This window comes from Mytilus californianus, unplaced genomic scaffold (genome assembly GCF_021869535.1).
Source record: "Mytilus californianus isolate M0D057914Y unplaced genomic scaffold, xbMytCali1.0.p SCAF_2, whole genome shotgun sequence".
NCBI classification, from domain to species: domain Eukaryota; kingdom Metazoa; phylum Mollusca; class Bivalvia; order Mytilida; family Mytilidae; genus Mytilus; species Mytilus californianus.
The window spans coordinates 71,446,214-71,460,240 of NW_026262668.1; the positions used below are offsets into that span (position 1 = coordinate 71,446,214).

The 14,027-nt window shown below is 31.7% G+C and overlaps 1 protein-coding gene across 1 annotated transcript; it reads left to right on the plus strand.

Annotated features, from left to right (window-relative positions):
* Positions 1-169: 169 nt before the first annotated feature.
* LOC127728160 (E3 ubiquitin-protein ligase PPP1R11-like) lies at positions 170-9,058 on the plus strand. The gene is made up of 4 exons (XM_052235410.1): positions 170-335; positions 5,867-5,981; positions 7,190-7,315; positions 8,118-9,058. Exons 1-4 carry the CDS (start codon positions 273-275, stop codon positions 8,147-8,149), a joined length of 336 nt encoding a protein of 111 aa, XP_052091370.1. The 5' UTR covers positions 170-272; the 3' UTR covers positions 8,150-9,058.
* The last annotated feature ends 4,969 nt before the right edge of the window (positions 9,059-14,027 follow it).

A 14,027-nucleotide genomic window follows, 5' to 3' on the forward strand; every position in this document is an offset into this window, starting at 1 on the left:
GATTAATTTCCGTGATTAAATTTCCAGATAATTTACCACACTCATAGAACTGAAACCAGAAAATAAATCCTATATTTTCAATACATTTAGGCCTTATGATTATTTTGTATCTTTATGATTTTTGTCTTTGTGGATAAGCTAGATTTATAATAAACTATTGATCGGTTTCCTGTGTGCATAATTGATTACACGAAATGACTAAGAACCATAACTCATCGATAGAAAAAAGATCAACAAACATCAGATAGGTTCAGTAAAGAAGGGCTATGTAAATGGCTGAGGCGTCTGCCCAAGCAGCCAGTCCTTCGGTTGTTTTAACAGCTGAAACTCAAGAGGTAAATGACACTGTGACTTGTCTTTCAATCTGAGGAGACTTTATAAAGATTTGTTCATCTACAATGATCTAAGAAAATTTACCAGGTTGAGCCAGAGACATAAATCCTGTTTTTCTCTGACTGTCAAAGACATCTTTACACTAAATCCATTGGATGTTGGAAGTGTACTAAATGATGTTTGAGACTTAGATACCGGTTTTTTATTAGTTGTTATTGGCTTTGAACTAGCTGTCAGTAACTGCAAGTACAATGTATATATCCTTGTCTCATGGGTTTTCGTACTTAATTAAGGATGCATTGTGACGTCACAATTTCCATTGAAAAAGCATGCATAGTACGAATTCATATGAGGTACGAAAACATATGATTTGACCATATTTGTACTCTCAGATCTGTACTTTATAGTGTCTTTTTGTTGTAGGGATATATTAATACCTGGCCATGTCCAGCCCGTGTTTTTTTTACTTGTTCAATGTTCTACTTACTATTGATCTGATGAGTTGAGCCCTTTTCAACTGATTTTTATAGTTCGTTCATATGTTGTGCTGTTACACCACTGTCCCAGGCTAGGCATGACTTAGGGGAGGGTTGGGGCTCTCAAACATGTTTAACCCAGCCACATTCTGTATGTGCCTGTCCCAAGTCAGGAGCCTGTAATTCAGTGGTTGTTGCTTGTTGCTGTATATTATATCTTGGGATTTGTTTTTTGTTCATTGTTTTGTCATGTTTGTACATAAATCAGGCCGTTTGTTTGCTCGTTTGAATAATGTTTTACATTTAACAGGCTATTATTTAAACTTGGAATTATTTTTAATTATGGAATTTGCATAATTTCTTGTGTTTGAAATTTTTAATAAATTCCATGTTTAATTGGACTTTAATGTTCTGTGCTGCGCACAACACTTTCTATTACAAAGAAGATAGTACATTTTCAATAGAATGTACTGTGCCGCGCACAACACTATCTATACAAAATACATTGTATGAGAAGTGTTATGAACTGCTCAAAACATTATAATACCAAATAAACATGGAATTTATTAAAAATTTCAAGCACAAGAAATTATGCAAATTCCATAATTGAAAATAATTCCAAGTTCAAATAATAGCCTGTTATTTGTCATTTCAGGGCCTTTTATAGCTGACTATTCATTATAGGTTTTACTCATTATTGAAGGCCGTACTGTGACCTATAGTTGTTAACTTCTTTGTAATTTGGTCTCTGGTGGAGAGTTGTCTCATTGGCAATCATACATGTTGTACCATATCTTCTTATTTTTATAATTATCCCCTCTAAACATGTATCAATTTTCAATAATGAAAAATATAAACTTTGGAATTCAAGATATTTGCTGTCATGGCGCAAACATTCAGGTAAATGACAACATTGTGCATAAAGACCCCATGACTGGAATTACTTGATAAAAAGTTAATAGCTTTGAAAAAGTAGGATTTTTGGAGGCCATTATATTTGTATTCAGCATGTTCAGTTCTCATTTGAACTATGGTCTTTAAACATGTTAAAGGGGAAACTGTTGCCAATTATATGAATATTAGCGCCATGACAGCCATTAAGATTAAATACTAAATTTAAGTTTTTATCACTGTAAATTGATATCTATTTTGGGTATATTACCCACAAATGGGGAAAAGGGATTGTGCTTGATATTCATATGATGAAGACATGCATAATCTTTCAATCAGTTTAATTGAGGTCCAGAGCTGGCATGTCAGTAACTGCTAGTTAAGTCCTTTGTTAATTTATGTTTCATTGTCATTTTGTTTAGTTTCTTTTGTTACCTATTCTGACATTGGACTCAGGCTTCTTTTAAACAGTTTTACCATGTTTACTGTGCGTATTGCTGTGTGTTTGTTTTTTCTTCATTGGCTAGAGGTATAGGGGAGGGTTGAGATCTCAAAAAAACATGTTTAACCCCGCTGCATTTTTGCGCCTGTCCCAAGTCTGGAGCCTCTGTCCTTTGTAAGTCTTGTATGATTTTTAATTTTAGTTTCTTTTATATATTTCGGAGTTTAGTATGATGTCCATTATTACTATACTAGTACATATTTTTGTTTAGGGGCCAGCTGAAGCACGCCTCCGGGTGCGGGATTTTCTCGCTGTATTGAAGACCCATTGTGGCCTTCGGATGTTTTCTGCTCTTTGGTCGTGTTGTTGTCTCTTTGACACTTTCACCATTTCCATTCTCAATTTTATAGTACCCAATTACGTGAATCTTCTGTAACCTGTTCAAAGCAACCTTTTTTAAACAAAAAGTAATTGTTGTTCTTTAGGAAAAACTGTTTCATTTCCTATAAATTGATACCATTTTAAGAAAAAGATGGCTAAAAAAATCATTTTATCACTTACAAATTATTCCCAAAATGAGGGATTTTGATTATTTTTAGGAAATATTCCCTAATTGGCAAGTTGCATCCAACCTGTTGATGTCCTAAAAAACATAGGATTTTTTTAGGGTGAACAAATTTTCATTTCTCCACAAGGCAAAGAAGAATTAAATGTTTTTTTCACAACTTTCTTGACCTCATAGGAGTCAAGAAAATAGAATATTCATGTTCATACATGACCTAAACTGGCTGAGGGGTAACACTTACATGCAAGGGGCTCTGTTTTTCTCTGTGGGATGTTTAAATATTCATCCAAGTCAAGTCAGAATACTGCTTTCGAGATGTTTCAGCCACACAACCAGTTTGGTCACAGTACCAGTCAGCCATAGTCGATTCAGTCACACTATTTCATAATGTTCATACATATACTTTGATGCTTGATTAAGATATCCTTTATAACAGATAATAGAAAATTTTTATAGCAGAGAATAGAAAATAAACAATTTGTCATTCTTGGATGAAAGAAAGTATATATCCAAATATATATATAAAATTGAATCGATTATAATCATCTTAAAATTTGTTCCATAACAAACATAAGTATGAGAAACATGGACACCGACGACTGCATCTAATGCATCTAAAGAGTGTATTGAGATTGATAGGCACCACCAGATTCTAACAGCATTGAACTCTTATTGACCTTTATTTCAAATTTAGGCATACAAGAGTCTTTTATAATTGAACTATACATTATGGATTTTGTGATGACTTGTAATTTTTCACATCTTCTTACTTTTGTCTATAAAAAATAAAGACTACATTGTGTTTTGTATTTTATTCATTTATTCAGACATCAGACAGTATTGTGGATAATAATATAATGTATATATAACAAACAACATACACAAAACATTAACAATGATTTATGCACAATTTGAAACTTATATAAAAAAGAAGATGTGGTATGATTATATATAAAATTAACAACTATAGGTCACCGTACGGCCTTCAACAATGAGCAAAGCCAATACCGCACAGTCAGCTATAAAAGGCCCCGAAATGACAACGTAAAACAATTCAAACGAGAAAACTAACGGCCTAATTTATGTACAAAAAATGAAAGAAAAACAAATATGTAACACATAAACAAACGACAACCACTGAACATACCAACACTCACACAATATTTTAAACAAACACCCACATGTCTTGCACATTTTTATACAAACATTCACATACCATGACTCACCCAGCCATTTCCCTACAAATATTCACATATTGTTATACAAACACTCATATGGCTCACTTTCATACAAGAAAAGAGACTAGAGCTGTTATAATAAATACAGAAACAATTATATTTTCCTCCCTTTATAACAAAAAAAGAATGGCCAAAACGACTTTCCAAAAATACAGAAACAATTATATTTTCCTCTCTTTATCATGTTTATAACAAAAAAAAACATGGTCGAAATGACTTTACAAAGTATGGCCAAACTGGCAGTGTGGCTGAAACCTCTTGTATCGAGAATACTGATGTTATTAAATCTGACATGTCTGACAATGTCCGATGCCTGAGAAAGTTCAATATTTGGAATTTCAATCAAGATTTACATTTAACCCAGTGTGCCCATATGAAATAATCCCTAACTGTAAAATTTTAGTTTAGTTGCATTGTGTTAGTGCTGAACTGTTAAATCAATGTAAATACATGTGTACCCACAGTTGAACAGTACTACATGAAGGTATATTTGTACATGTATGAGTGTTTGAAAAATAAAACTTCTTGATAAACAAAAGTAATTAAAAAAAAAATTAATAAACAAACTTAATCTAAGATAAATGCAACAAAAATAAAATAAACAAAATAGAATAATAAAATAAAATAAAATAAAACCCCAAAACATCAAGGCAAGGGTTGACATAATATTTGTATGAAAAGTCAACCTGGTAATTATATAACAATTGATAAAAACAAGTACCTATGAACATGATGAACAGAGATATATATTACAATATATCTTTGCTTTGAACAATGAACAAAGGCACATTTCAACATTTCAGAAAACTTTTATGTAGTTATGTATCTGGGTTAGTTACGATGTCCATCTATTTTCTTTTCTTCATAAGATAGTTTTTAGATGGCTAAACGTTTCTTGTTGAAAAGGTATCAGTGGCGGATCCAGAACCCCCCCTGGATCCGCCTATGGGTATGTAACTAACAAGACAATGTAATTTTTTTTCTTATTGGCAAAATTCAAATCGAAATTCCAATTTACACTAAGCATCCAGTAATTCTAACATATACAATGGAACTTCAATGCAATTTCTCTTTTCTGAGTTTAGTTTTCTTTGATTTAATTGCCTAATATTTGTTTAGATCATGGACAGGACTTGATACTCCAAAATATTAGGCAATGACGTCACAAATCAGTGCAGCAACGTCCATTTATCAATGAAGTGCACACAAGTTCATTCATACAAACAAATAACTATCACAATGTTTTGTACACGTAAAAGTAGTTTTACTAACTAATCCATTTTATTTCATATTCTTGACCAAAAAAACATATTATTAAAACAAATTACTGCTTAAAAGAATAATAGCTTTTTACTTTTGGATACTGACTTTATCAGCTCGCCCTAGAGGGCTTTCTTGATATTCTTGCTGATAAAGTCAGTATCAAAAACAAAAATGTTATTATTTTTTATATATCAGACGGTGAAAATAGGATTTGTAGTGTATTCTGATGACACAAGTTTTATTTATTTGATAATTTTTTGGCATTGCAATGAAATGTTTTACGGATGACAATCAAGCATATGATAGGGTGGGTGGCCGGGAAGACTAGAAACAGATGTATATATTTTTTTACCTTACTGTAAACCTGAATGCCTAGTAGAAATTGGAAGATCTTCAAAATTGCTTCTGTTATCTTTATACATCCTGAATATGCATGAAATATTTGCCACTTGACAATAAGCCAACAGCAATCAATTAACTGAAATTTCTTTATTGAAATCTGTTCATTGTAGATTTGCATTTATAATAGTGAATTTTTTTTTTCACCCAAGTAATTAAGAAGGAAAAGAATTGACAATCTCACATACTAATTTATATTTGTAGTATGACATGACAATAAAGATATATATCAAATTTAATTCATTATCATTGATTACAGACTCGGGCCAGTCCAAGACTACACTTGAAGCTAAGAAAGCCTAAGAATGATAAGAAAGTCAAGTGGACTACAGAAACTGTAGATAATGAACATCTAAATAAGAAAAAGTCCAAATGTAAGTCAGTTAATAGTAGAGCATTAAGAAATGTATAGTTGAGTAAGTTGTCTTTTTAACATTATTTGTGAAATGTAAGTCATGTGAAATAAGAGTTTTTAGTTAATTGCAAGTGAGTCAGGCTTGTAAAATGTACAGTGTCTCATTTGAAAGAGAAGCTTTTAATTGAGTTAGTTGGTTTTTGTAACAGTGTCTCTTACGAAAGAAAAGCTTTTAGTTGAGCGTGTCGGTTTTTTAACAGTGTCTGTGAAATGAAGGTCATATAAAAGAAGACATTTGAATTGAGTATATTGGTTTTGTTACAGTATCTGTAAAATGCAAGTTTTATGGGAGAAAATATTTTAATTGAGTGTGTTAGTTTTGAAACAGTGTTTGTGTAATGTAATTCATATGGGAGAAGAGCTTTTAATTGAGTGTGTTGGTTTTGTAACATTGTTTGTGAAATGTAAGTTAAATAGAAAAAGAGCTTTTAGTTGAGTTATATTTTGTAGTTGGTTTTGCAACAGTGTCTGTAAAATGCAAGTCTTATGAAAGAAGACATTTTTCTTTGAGTGTGTTGGATTTGTAACAGTGCCTGTGAAATGGAAGTCTTATGAAAGAAGACATTTTTCGTTGAGTGTGTTGGATTTGTAACAGTGCCTGTGAAATGGAAGTCATACAAAAGACGAGCTGTTAGTTGACCACTGAACTTGGTGTTGTAACAGTGTCTGTGATAATACATTATCAGGAAATCCAGTTGAGTTATTGTTGACAATCCCTTTTTTGTCAGTAAATCATTTCTAACTCAAACTGGCACTTGTAAATTTGCCCAGAATTAGAACTTCTAAAATGAATGACTACTGGTCCTTTAGACCAATGTAGAATTATTCAATATGTGACCTCTGGTGAGTGTTGATAGTCTTGATATTACATATGTATTTTAAATTTTGAATTTTGTTTCATGTAATATTAATAGTAGTATTTGTTTGGTGGTATATTTTCCTTGATGCAGACGAGATGTGACTGCATATATTTAGTCTATTTATACATTCTGCACATCCATGCTGATTCTTTCTTGTAAATTAGTAATTGTAATTCTTCTACATGTAAATTGGTTAAAAGACGATTTGAAGGTTTTTGACTTTGTTGATATTTTTTTTTTGTTCAATTTACTAGACTGTTCATCCTTTATTTTTTTACTTCCAAACTTTGTATTTATTTTAATTCAGGTTGTTGCGTCTACGAGAAACCAAAAATGTTTGGAGAGTCATCAGATGAAGATGATGATGACTTCACATGTAATTGTCATGGACATAAAGACAAATGCTTCAAACATGATCATGATCAAGGATCAGGTATAAATATTACTATTGAGGCCAAACAGTTACTTCTGTTCCAAGCAAGTCATAATTTTATTTCTGATTTTACTCCCACAATGCATAGAGGTCCATTGTGAGTTATTAATTTTAGTATTGTGTTTTTTGTACATACAATTTTCACATTTTGAAACTGTTCAATTAATTTTAGCAGGTATTTGATTAAATGTTCCTTACAATAAGAGAATTTAAAAAAAACTACAAGTACTGGGTAATGGAATAATTTACAATTTTTTTTATGTACAGTGATTTTATTTTGGCCATGGAGGCTTGTTCTTTTTCGTTTTGTTACTCAGTCCTATATAGAGTAGTGAATTGTAATTTTATTAAATGTTAAATTGAAAATGAAAAAGTCAGAGGTCCTAACCATATACATTTCCTTATGGCCCATTTAGAACAAGCAGTAATAATGAACCTTTATATACATTTTAAGTCAGAAAATATAAACATGCTTTATTTCCCTTTTTCCTAAGTAAGTTATTTTGAATTTTACGGTTTGGAAAACCACCAATTTAGCAATGTAGACTCTTTTGCATCACTGCTAAATAGAGTATATCCTTCAACAGATACAGATTTTGGATGAATTTAATGAGCATATGAAACTGCACAAGAGTATAAACAAAAAATTTATAATGTGAATAATTTATTTTCACCTCATGATGCATGCAGGTTAATTGTGACAATCTAACTAGAGTTTTTTGTTTCATTCTTTTTCTATTATTATATTATTATTGGTTATTTATAAAATCTATGTTTTAATAATAAAATTTATTTTTTTCAGGACCAAATGACCAACCTGGACCGAGCAGTTAATGACTTCAAAATGTAGTATTGTTACTTGTTTTTATTGTAAATCAGATTTTTAATGTACAGCTGGTTGGGCTTTATTGCATTATATGTATTTTCTTAACAAAATTTCTCATTTTATATTTTTCCTTTTTTTTTTCTTTTCATGAAATAAGCTTTTATAACACAACCTGATTAAAATTTGATCTTTCACTATGATCTGATTTGTATGTCGCCCTGTGTAAGATCTGAAAACATCATGTAAAGGGGCTACGGTCCAATTTGTTTGTCGCCCTGTGTAAGATCTTCATGTAAGGGGCTATGGTCAGTAACCTTTTAACATCCAATGAATTATTTTCCCACAAAGGTTTTAATATATTTTTTATTATGGACTACCACATCTATTATCTGATAAACTCTTAAGTGTTTTCCTAAAATTATATCTTTTAACCATTCAATTCCTGAGATAGTTCTGATTTTTTAATGCAACAATCTAATTGGAAACATTTCTCAACATAGCAAAACAGTAAATTGCTGTATACATTTTGTTTTAATATAATAAATTGCAAGTCAATAAACATTTAATCAATATAACTCGAAAAAATTTTGATTCAATTGTGTCCATCTTGTTTACAGGGAAAATTTTGAAATCAAAGTGCCAGCATGTCACTCAAATTGATTGGTTGAAGAACAATTTGCATGAAAGGTCATCTAAACATGTCTCCTTTTTGGATGTTTTCAGATCTTAAACATAGGTGAAAAATATCTTACAGAACATATTGAGAGATCAGATTTTAATCAGATTGTTTACAACATATCAAGAAACAATTTACTTATTTGATTGGAAACTGTTATTGTCATTAGCTTATTTGACAAATATTGGCTGATTGTGTTAGGCCAAAATAAAGTAGCTGTTTTGCCAGTAACTAAACTGACCACACTAGCATTGTTTTATTGCCAATCAAAACAGTTCAGTCCAGATCTTCCCAAATAGATAGTTTTGTCTGCTAAAACTTCTTAAAATCCCTGGCTGGTTCAAACGAAAGACTTTAAATAGGCATTTTGCTACTTCTCCATTAGCAAAGAACAAAGAGGGGTAGACTTGTGAGTTAGAATTATGTGTCAAGGTAAGGTGACATGTCTTCCTTTAGATTGTTACCTTTCAACCATGCATGATCTCACCCTAAAAATGCATATACCCTGGTAATAACACCACAGGTATCCCTCCATTCTTATTCTGTGAAGTTTAGTATTTACAAGACAAAAACACAACTAAGCAAATCTTTACGGTTCAAATACGTTAAGAAGTTTACCCACATTGATGCCTTTGTTGTTGACTTTTCATATTTACACAAATACAATAATTTAGTTCAAAAGTTCAATTTAAATTAAAATGTTTGTCTCACCTAGACAATGTCTTTGAGATGAGACTTGGGCAGTCTGTTTAGGCATGGACCAAGATAGCCATGTCAACAATTGGTTAAATTTGTGATTACTTCATGTTAAAAGGAACTATTGATGCTAAGTCAATGTTATTTGGTAGGCAGTTGTATCACATGTACCATAGACACATCTCATTATTGTGCCCTGTTACTCTCAGTCATGGTCCATTAACTTTGAAACTTTTCCATAGTTGACATGTTAAAGTTTATGATTGGGCAGTTTAATTTGAACCACTAATGGTATGTCAATCATTTTGGAGGGCAGTTGTATCATATTACCATTGGCACATCTCTTTGAGATTATTTAACCCTGCCCCCTAAGTTAAGATCTAATGACTTTGAAACTTTTCAATAGTTTACATGTTAAATTGTTAATTGCCATATAAATTTCAACATTTGCATTAAACTATCTTAAATACACACTGGAGAGACATATAACTGTTTGAGCAGTTTATTATTAATATATTACTATTTGACCTTCCCATTTCTTGCTCACCTTAAGCAGTGTTAATTATCTTATCATTGGGTGTAAGTTATCTAATGAAAATTTAAAAAATCTTCTCTGAGACTAATTGATATAAAAATTTTGTCATAATTATTTGAAGGGTGTAGAATTTTAAAATAATATCAGATGCTCCTGCAGATCAACAAAAAATATCAATATTACCTAAAGTGGAACATAATTGAATATAATTTGAGAGAAAAACCATAAAGCTCTGTAAAAGCCATATTGGTGACAAACTTTAGGAAAGTCGAAATTAATGACCACATCTGAAAAATGTGGTTGATTACCTTTAAACATGACCACTATCATTATCAAAAGTGGAAAATTAAAATGGGATAAAAAGTTCTTTGAAATTTTGTGTCTAACCAATTGCTTCAAAACTTTGTACAAATAATACATTCATGATCCTCTTCAAAATTTTGGTTGGTGACCTAAACTGCTTAAATTTTTCACAAAAATCTATAAAATAGTCTAATAAATGATGAAATGGACAAATAACTTCTTAACATGAAAAAAAATATGTATGAAATCAAAATCACTAATAGCTGCTTCTGTAAGTAAAAATAGAAAAAAAAATGCAATTTGTTAGTTCTCCTTGTATCAGATTTGTTGATATGGTTTTGTCTATTATCTTTCAGATTTATGGTACCTTTGTAATATTCTTGTGATACATTTGTTTCTTATTCAATCAGTGTTATGTGTAAGAGACAGGTGATCAATACAGGTTCTTTGAAGCCTCTAGATTGGTTTGTGATTGGGAATACAACATATCTATTCTTATGTTTATTGGCATCAATTTATACAAGCCTTCATCCCACCACTATGCCTGAAAAGTTAAAAAGCATTGAAAAGTGCAGTTTTAGCTTTCATGTTTTTTGGTCATATGTTTAGAAATTATCCACTATGTTGATAGAGCATAAAAAAACCCACATTCAGACAAAAACCGGATAGTACCAAAAGACCAACCTTAACCAGACTAGTCTTGGTTTAATCTACGCAGTGCAGTGTTGAAAATTAATATCAACAGTTCCAGTATAGCAGTTAAATGCTTTCTTATTCAGAACAGAGCAGAACATACAGACCCCCTAGATGTATTTTAGTTAATTGTTTCGTTATAGTTGCTTTCTCATTGACGTATTCCACACGTGTCCTTTTTCAGTAGGGTTTAAGAACATCAGTTGTTCGATCTGCTAGTCAAATGGTTTCGTTAAAATATACTTTTTCACTTATTTGGTCTTTTGGAAAATGTTGTTTGTGCTGTATTTAGACCCCTCTACCAAGAAATTTGTTTTGCATGCACACGTATAAAAATTGCTGTTTTTATCCAACGCAATCATAGGTTTGAACGTTGTTTTCAATTTAGACTTGTTTATATATATATAAAGTGACTGAATAAGTCACAAAGTAACTGCAAGCAAATGTTACTAATGTATTTCAGTGTCCGTGTTTAGAATCAATGAACTGTACTGGTAGTTTATCCTGAAGAAAGTAGAACGTTCGACTAACATAAAAACAAATTACATATTCAAAATCGATTAGGAGGACTGATACCGCAAAGGAAACTCTTTTTAACTTTAGTACAAGATTCGGCATTAAGTAAAACGTAGTACGTCCACTAGATCAACACTGATGTTATATCTGTAATATATTGTTATTCAATACCAGAAACATATAATATACGCGATATATGTCTGTGCTAACACCGAACATCAGGTCAATGTCCTACTACCAGGTCAGAAAAAAAACCCCTCACTTTCATTAAATTTTTATGTCACACAGCCCAAACAAGATCAAAACTCTTGCTCAACAGAAATTCAGAATCTGAAATACAAAGCAATGTCTGTCATTACCTCTGGTGATGGACTACTAGTCTCCGAGGGTCCAATTAGCCAGTACTTAGGCACTGACATGAAAATACGGGTATTGTGTTATTGAGATTTGCTGTTACAAAATTTTGGAAATTATTTTGAAATAAGGAATATATATCCCTCATGCACTGCTCTTATTCCTTCACCGGCTTTGGCTATACTTTTTGTCCATTTTGTTCTTATCAGCTCTTCAATTTTTGAATAAGTTTTGAATTTTCAAACATGCCCTAGAGCATCACTGGAGAAACATTTATTGTCCAAATGCGCATTACGTGCAGTAAAATTGGTACGGTCAATGTAATTCCTACCATCGGGTCGACACCTCAGCTGGTGGACTGTTAGTCGTCGAGGGTATCACCATTACATTAACCAGTACTTAGGTACCGAAATGAACATACAGTTATTGTTTTGTTGTCGTTAAAGTTTTTTTAGACATCAATAACTTTGTCAAAATCGGTGATTATACATACGTTTATAGTACTTTAGTTTGTTTGAATAGTTTGATATTTTTTTCGACGACCTTATTGATGTCGACAGTGACGTGTATAGATTATCGGGTTGTCTTCACATTGTTATTGCAAAATGTAAGCTGCGAGCAACAATGTAAAATTTTTGGCGATTGAGCGTAGCGAACGAACAAAGAAGCTCCACACTATATCGAGCGGAGTCTTATTTTACGATATTAATACGCAAAAAAACCCATAATCTGTTCGTCTTGTTTTTTTCTGTTTTTTTTTCACTCCCTAAGATAGTTTAACGCTTGACAAAGGAATGCTCGGTAACTTCTCCTCATATATTGATTTGATATTTGGTATAACGTTTTACGCTGTATCATGACCAGTTACAGAACAAGTTTGAATTTTGTTCCGATCTGATGATTCTGTGCAGAGTTATGATCCTTGGACTTTGAAAATTCACGCAAGTAATAAGTTTTCCGCAATTTATTTCTTCGTGTTTGAAGATATTGGTTTGATATTTGGTATACAGTTTTATTATGACAAGTTGCAGATCAAGTACGAAATTTGTTCCGACTTAAAAAAAATCACGCAAATAATCAGTTTTCCACACTTTTTCTCGTCATGCTTGAATATATTAATTTGATATTTGTTATATAGTTTAACCATGACAAGCTAAAGATAATTTTTTATTCCAGTATGACGGATTTTTAACCCGTAGGGGACTATAATATGTATGTATTGCCATGCAATTCTCTCAGAACTCTTGTTCACATATAAAAAAGTGATCGATTAAGTCCAAATTAACTGCAACAAATGTTATTATCACCAGCACATTAACCAGGACTTAGGTACCGGAATGAACATACGGATATTGTTTTCTTGAAATTTGCTGTCACCAAATTTAGGAAATAATTTTAAACCAAGAAATAATTCCTATCATGCAAAGATCTGATTCCTTTCCCAACATTGACTATAGTTTTTTGTCCTTTTTGTTTTTATAAGCTTTTCAATTTTTGAATATTTTTTGTATTTTCAAATATTTCGTTCTCGTGCATCACTGAAGGTACATTTATAATTGTCGAAATGCAGATCTAGTGCAGTATAATTGGTACCGTTACAGCTCTTCTATAAAAGCATGAAAAGCAAACCTTTGATCAACTTGCTTGCTATGTTTGCTTGGATGTTTGCAAACAATAGGTAGGCGGAGTTTCAGTCTGTTTTGTATATACTGGAATTTGATTAGACAATAAAAATTGACATGCAATGAAGTTATGTTTATTGTCCAATCACATTCCAGTATACAGTAAACAGACTGAAACAGACTACCTACCTTTTGTTTACAAACATCCAAACAAACATAGCAAGCAAGTTGATCAAAGGTTTGCTTTGCATGCTTTTATAGAAGAGCTGTAATATAATTAAGGGACAATCATTTGATATTCTGGAGGGGAGAATTTTTCCGGATTGATAATTTATTTTTATCTAGATCTGTTGCTACGCATGCTGATTTTGTTTCCACGGTTTTATTTTCAATTCTTACCAGGCCAAGTTATTCATTTTCAAAATTCTACTTCCCTTCTCCCCAGAAATTGAAATGGTCGACCCTTTACTGTCTACAAGGAGCTTATGAAA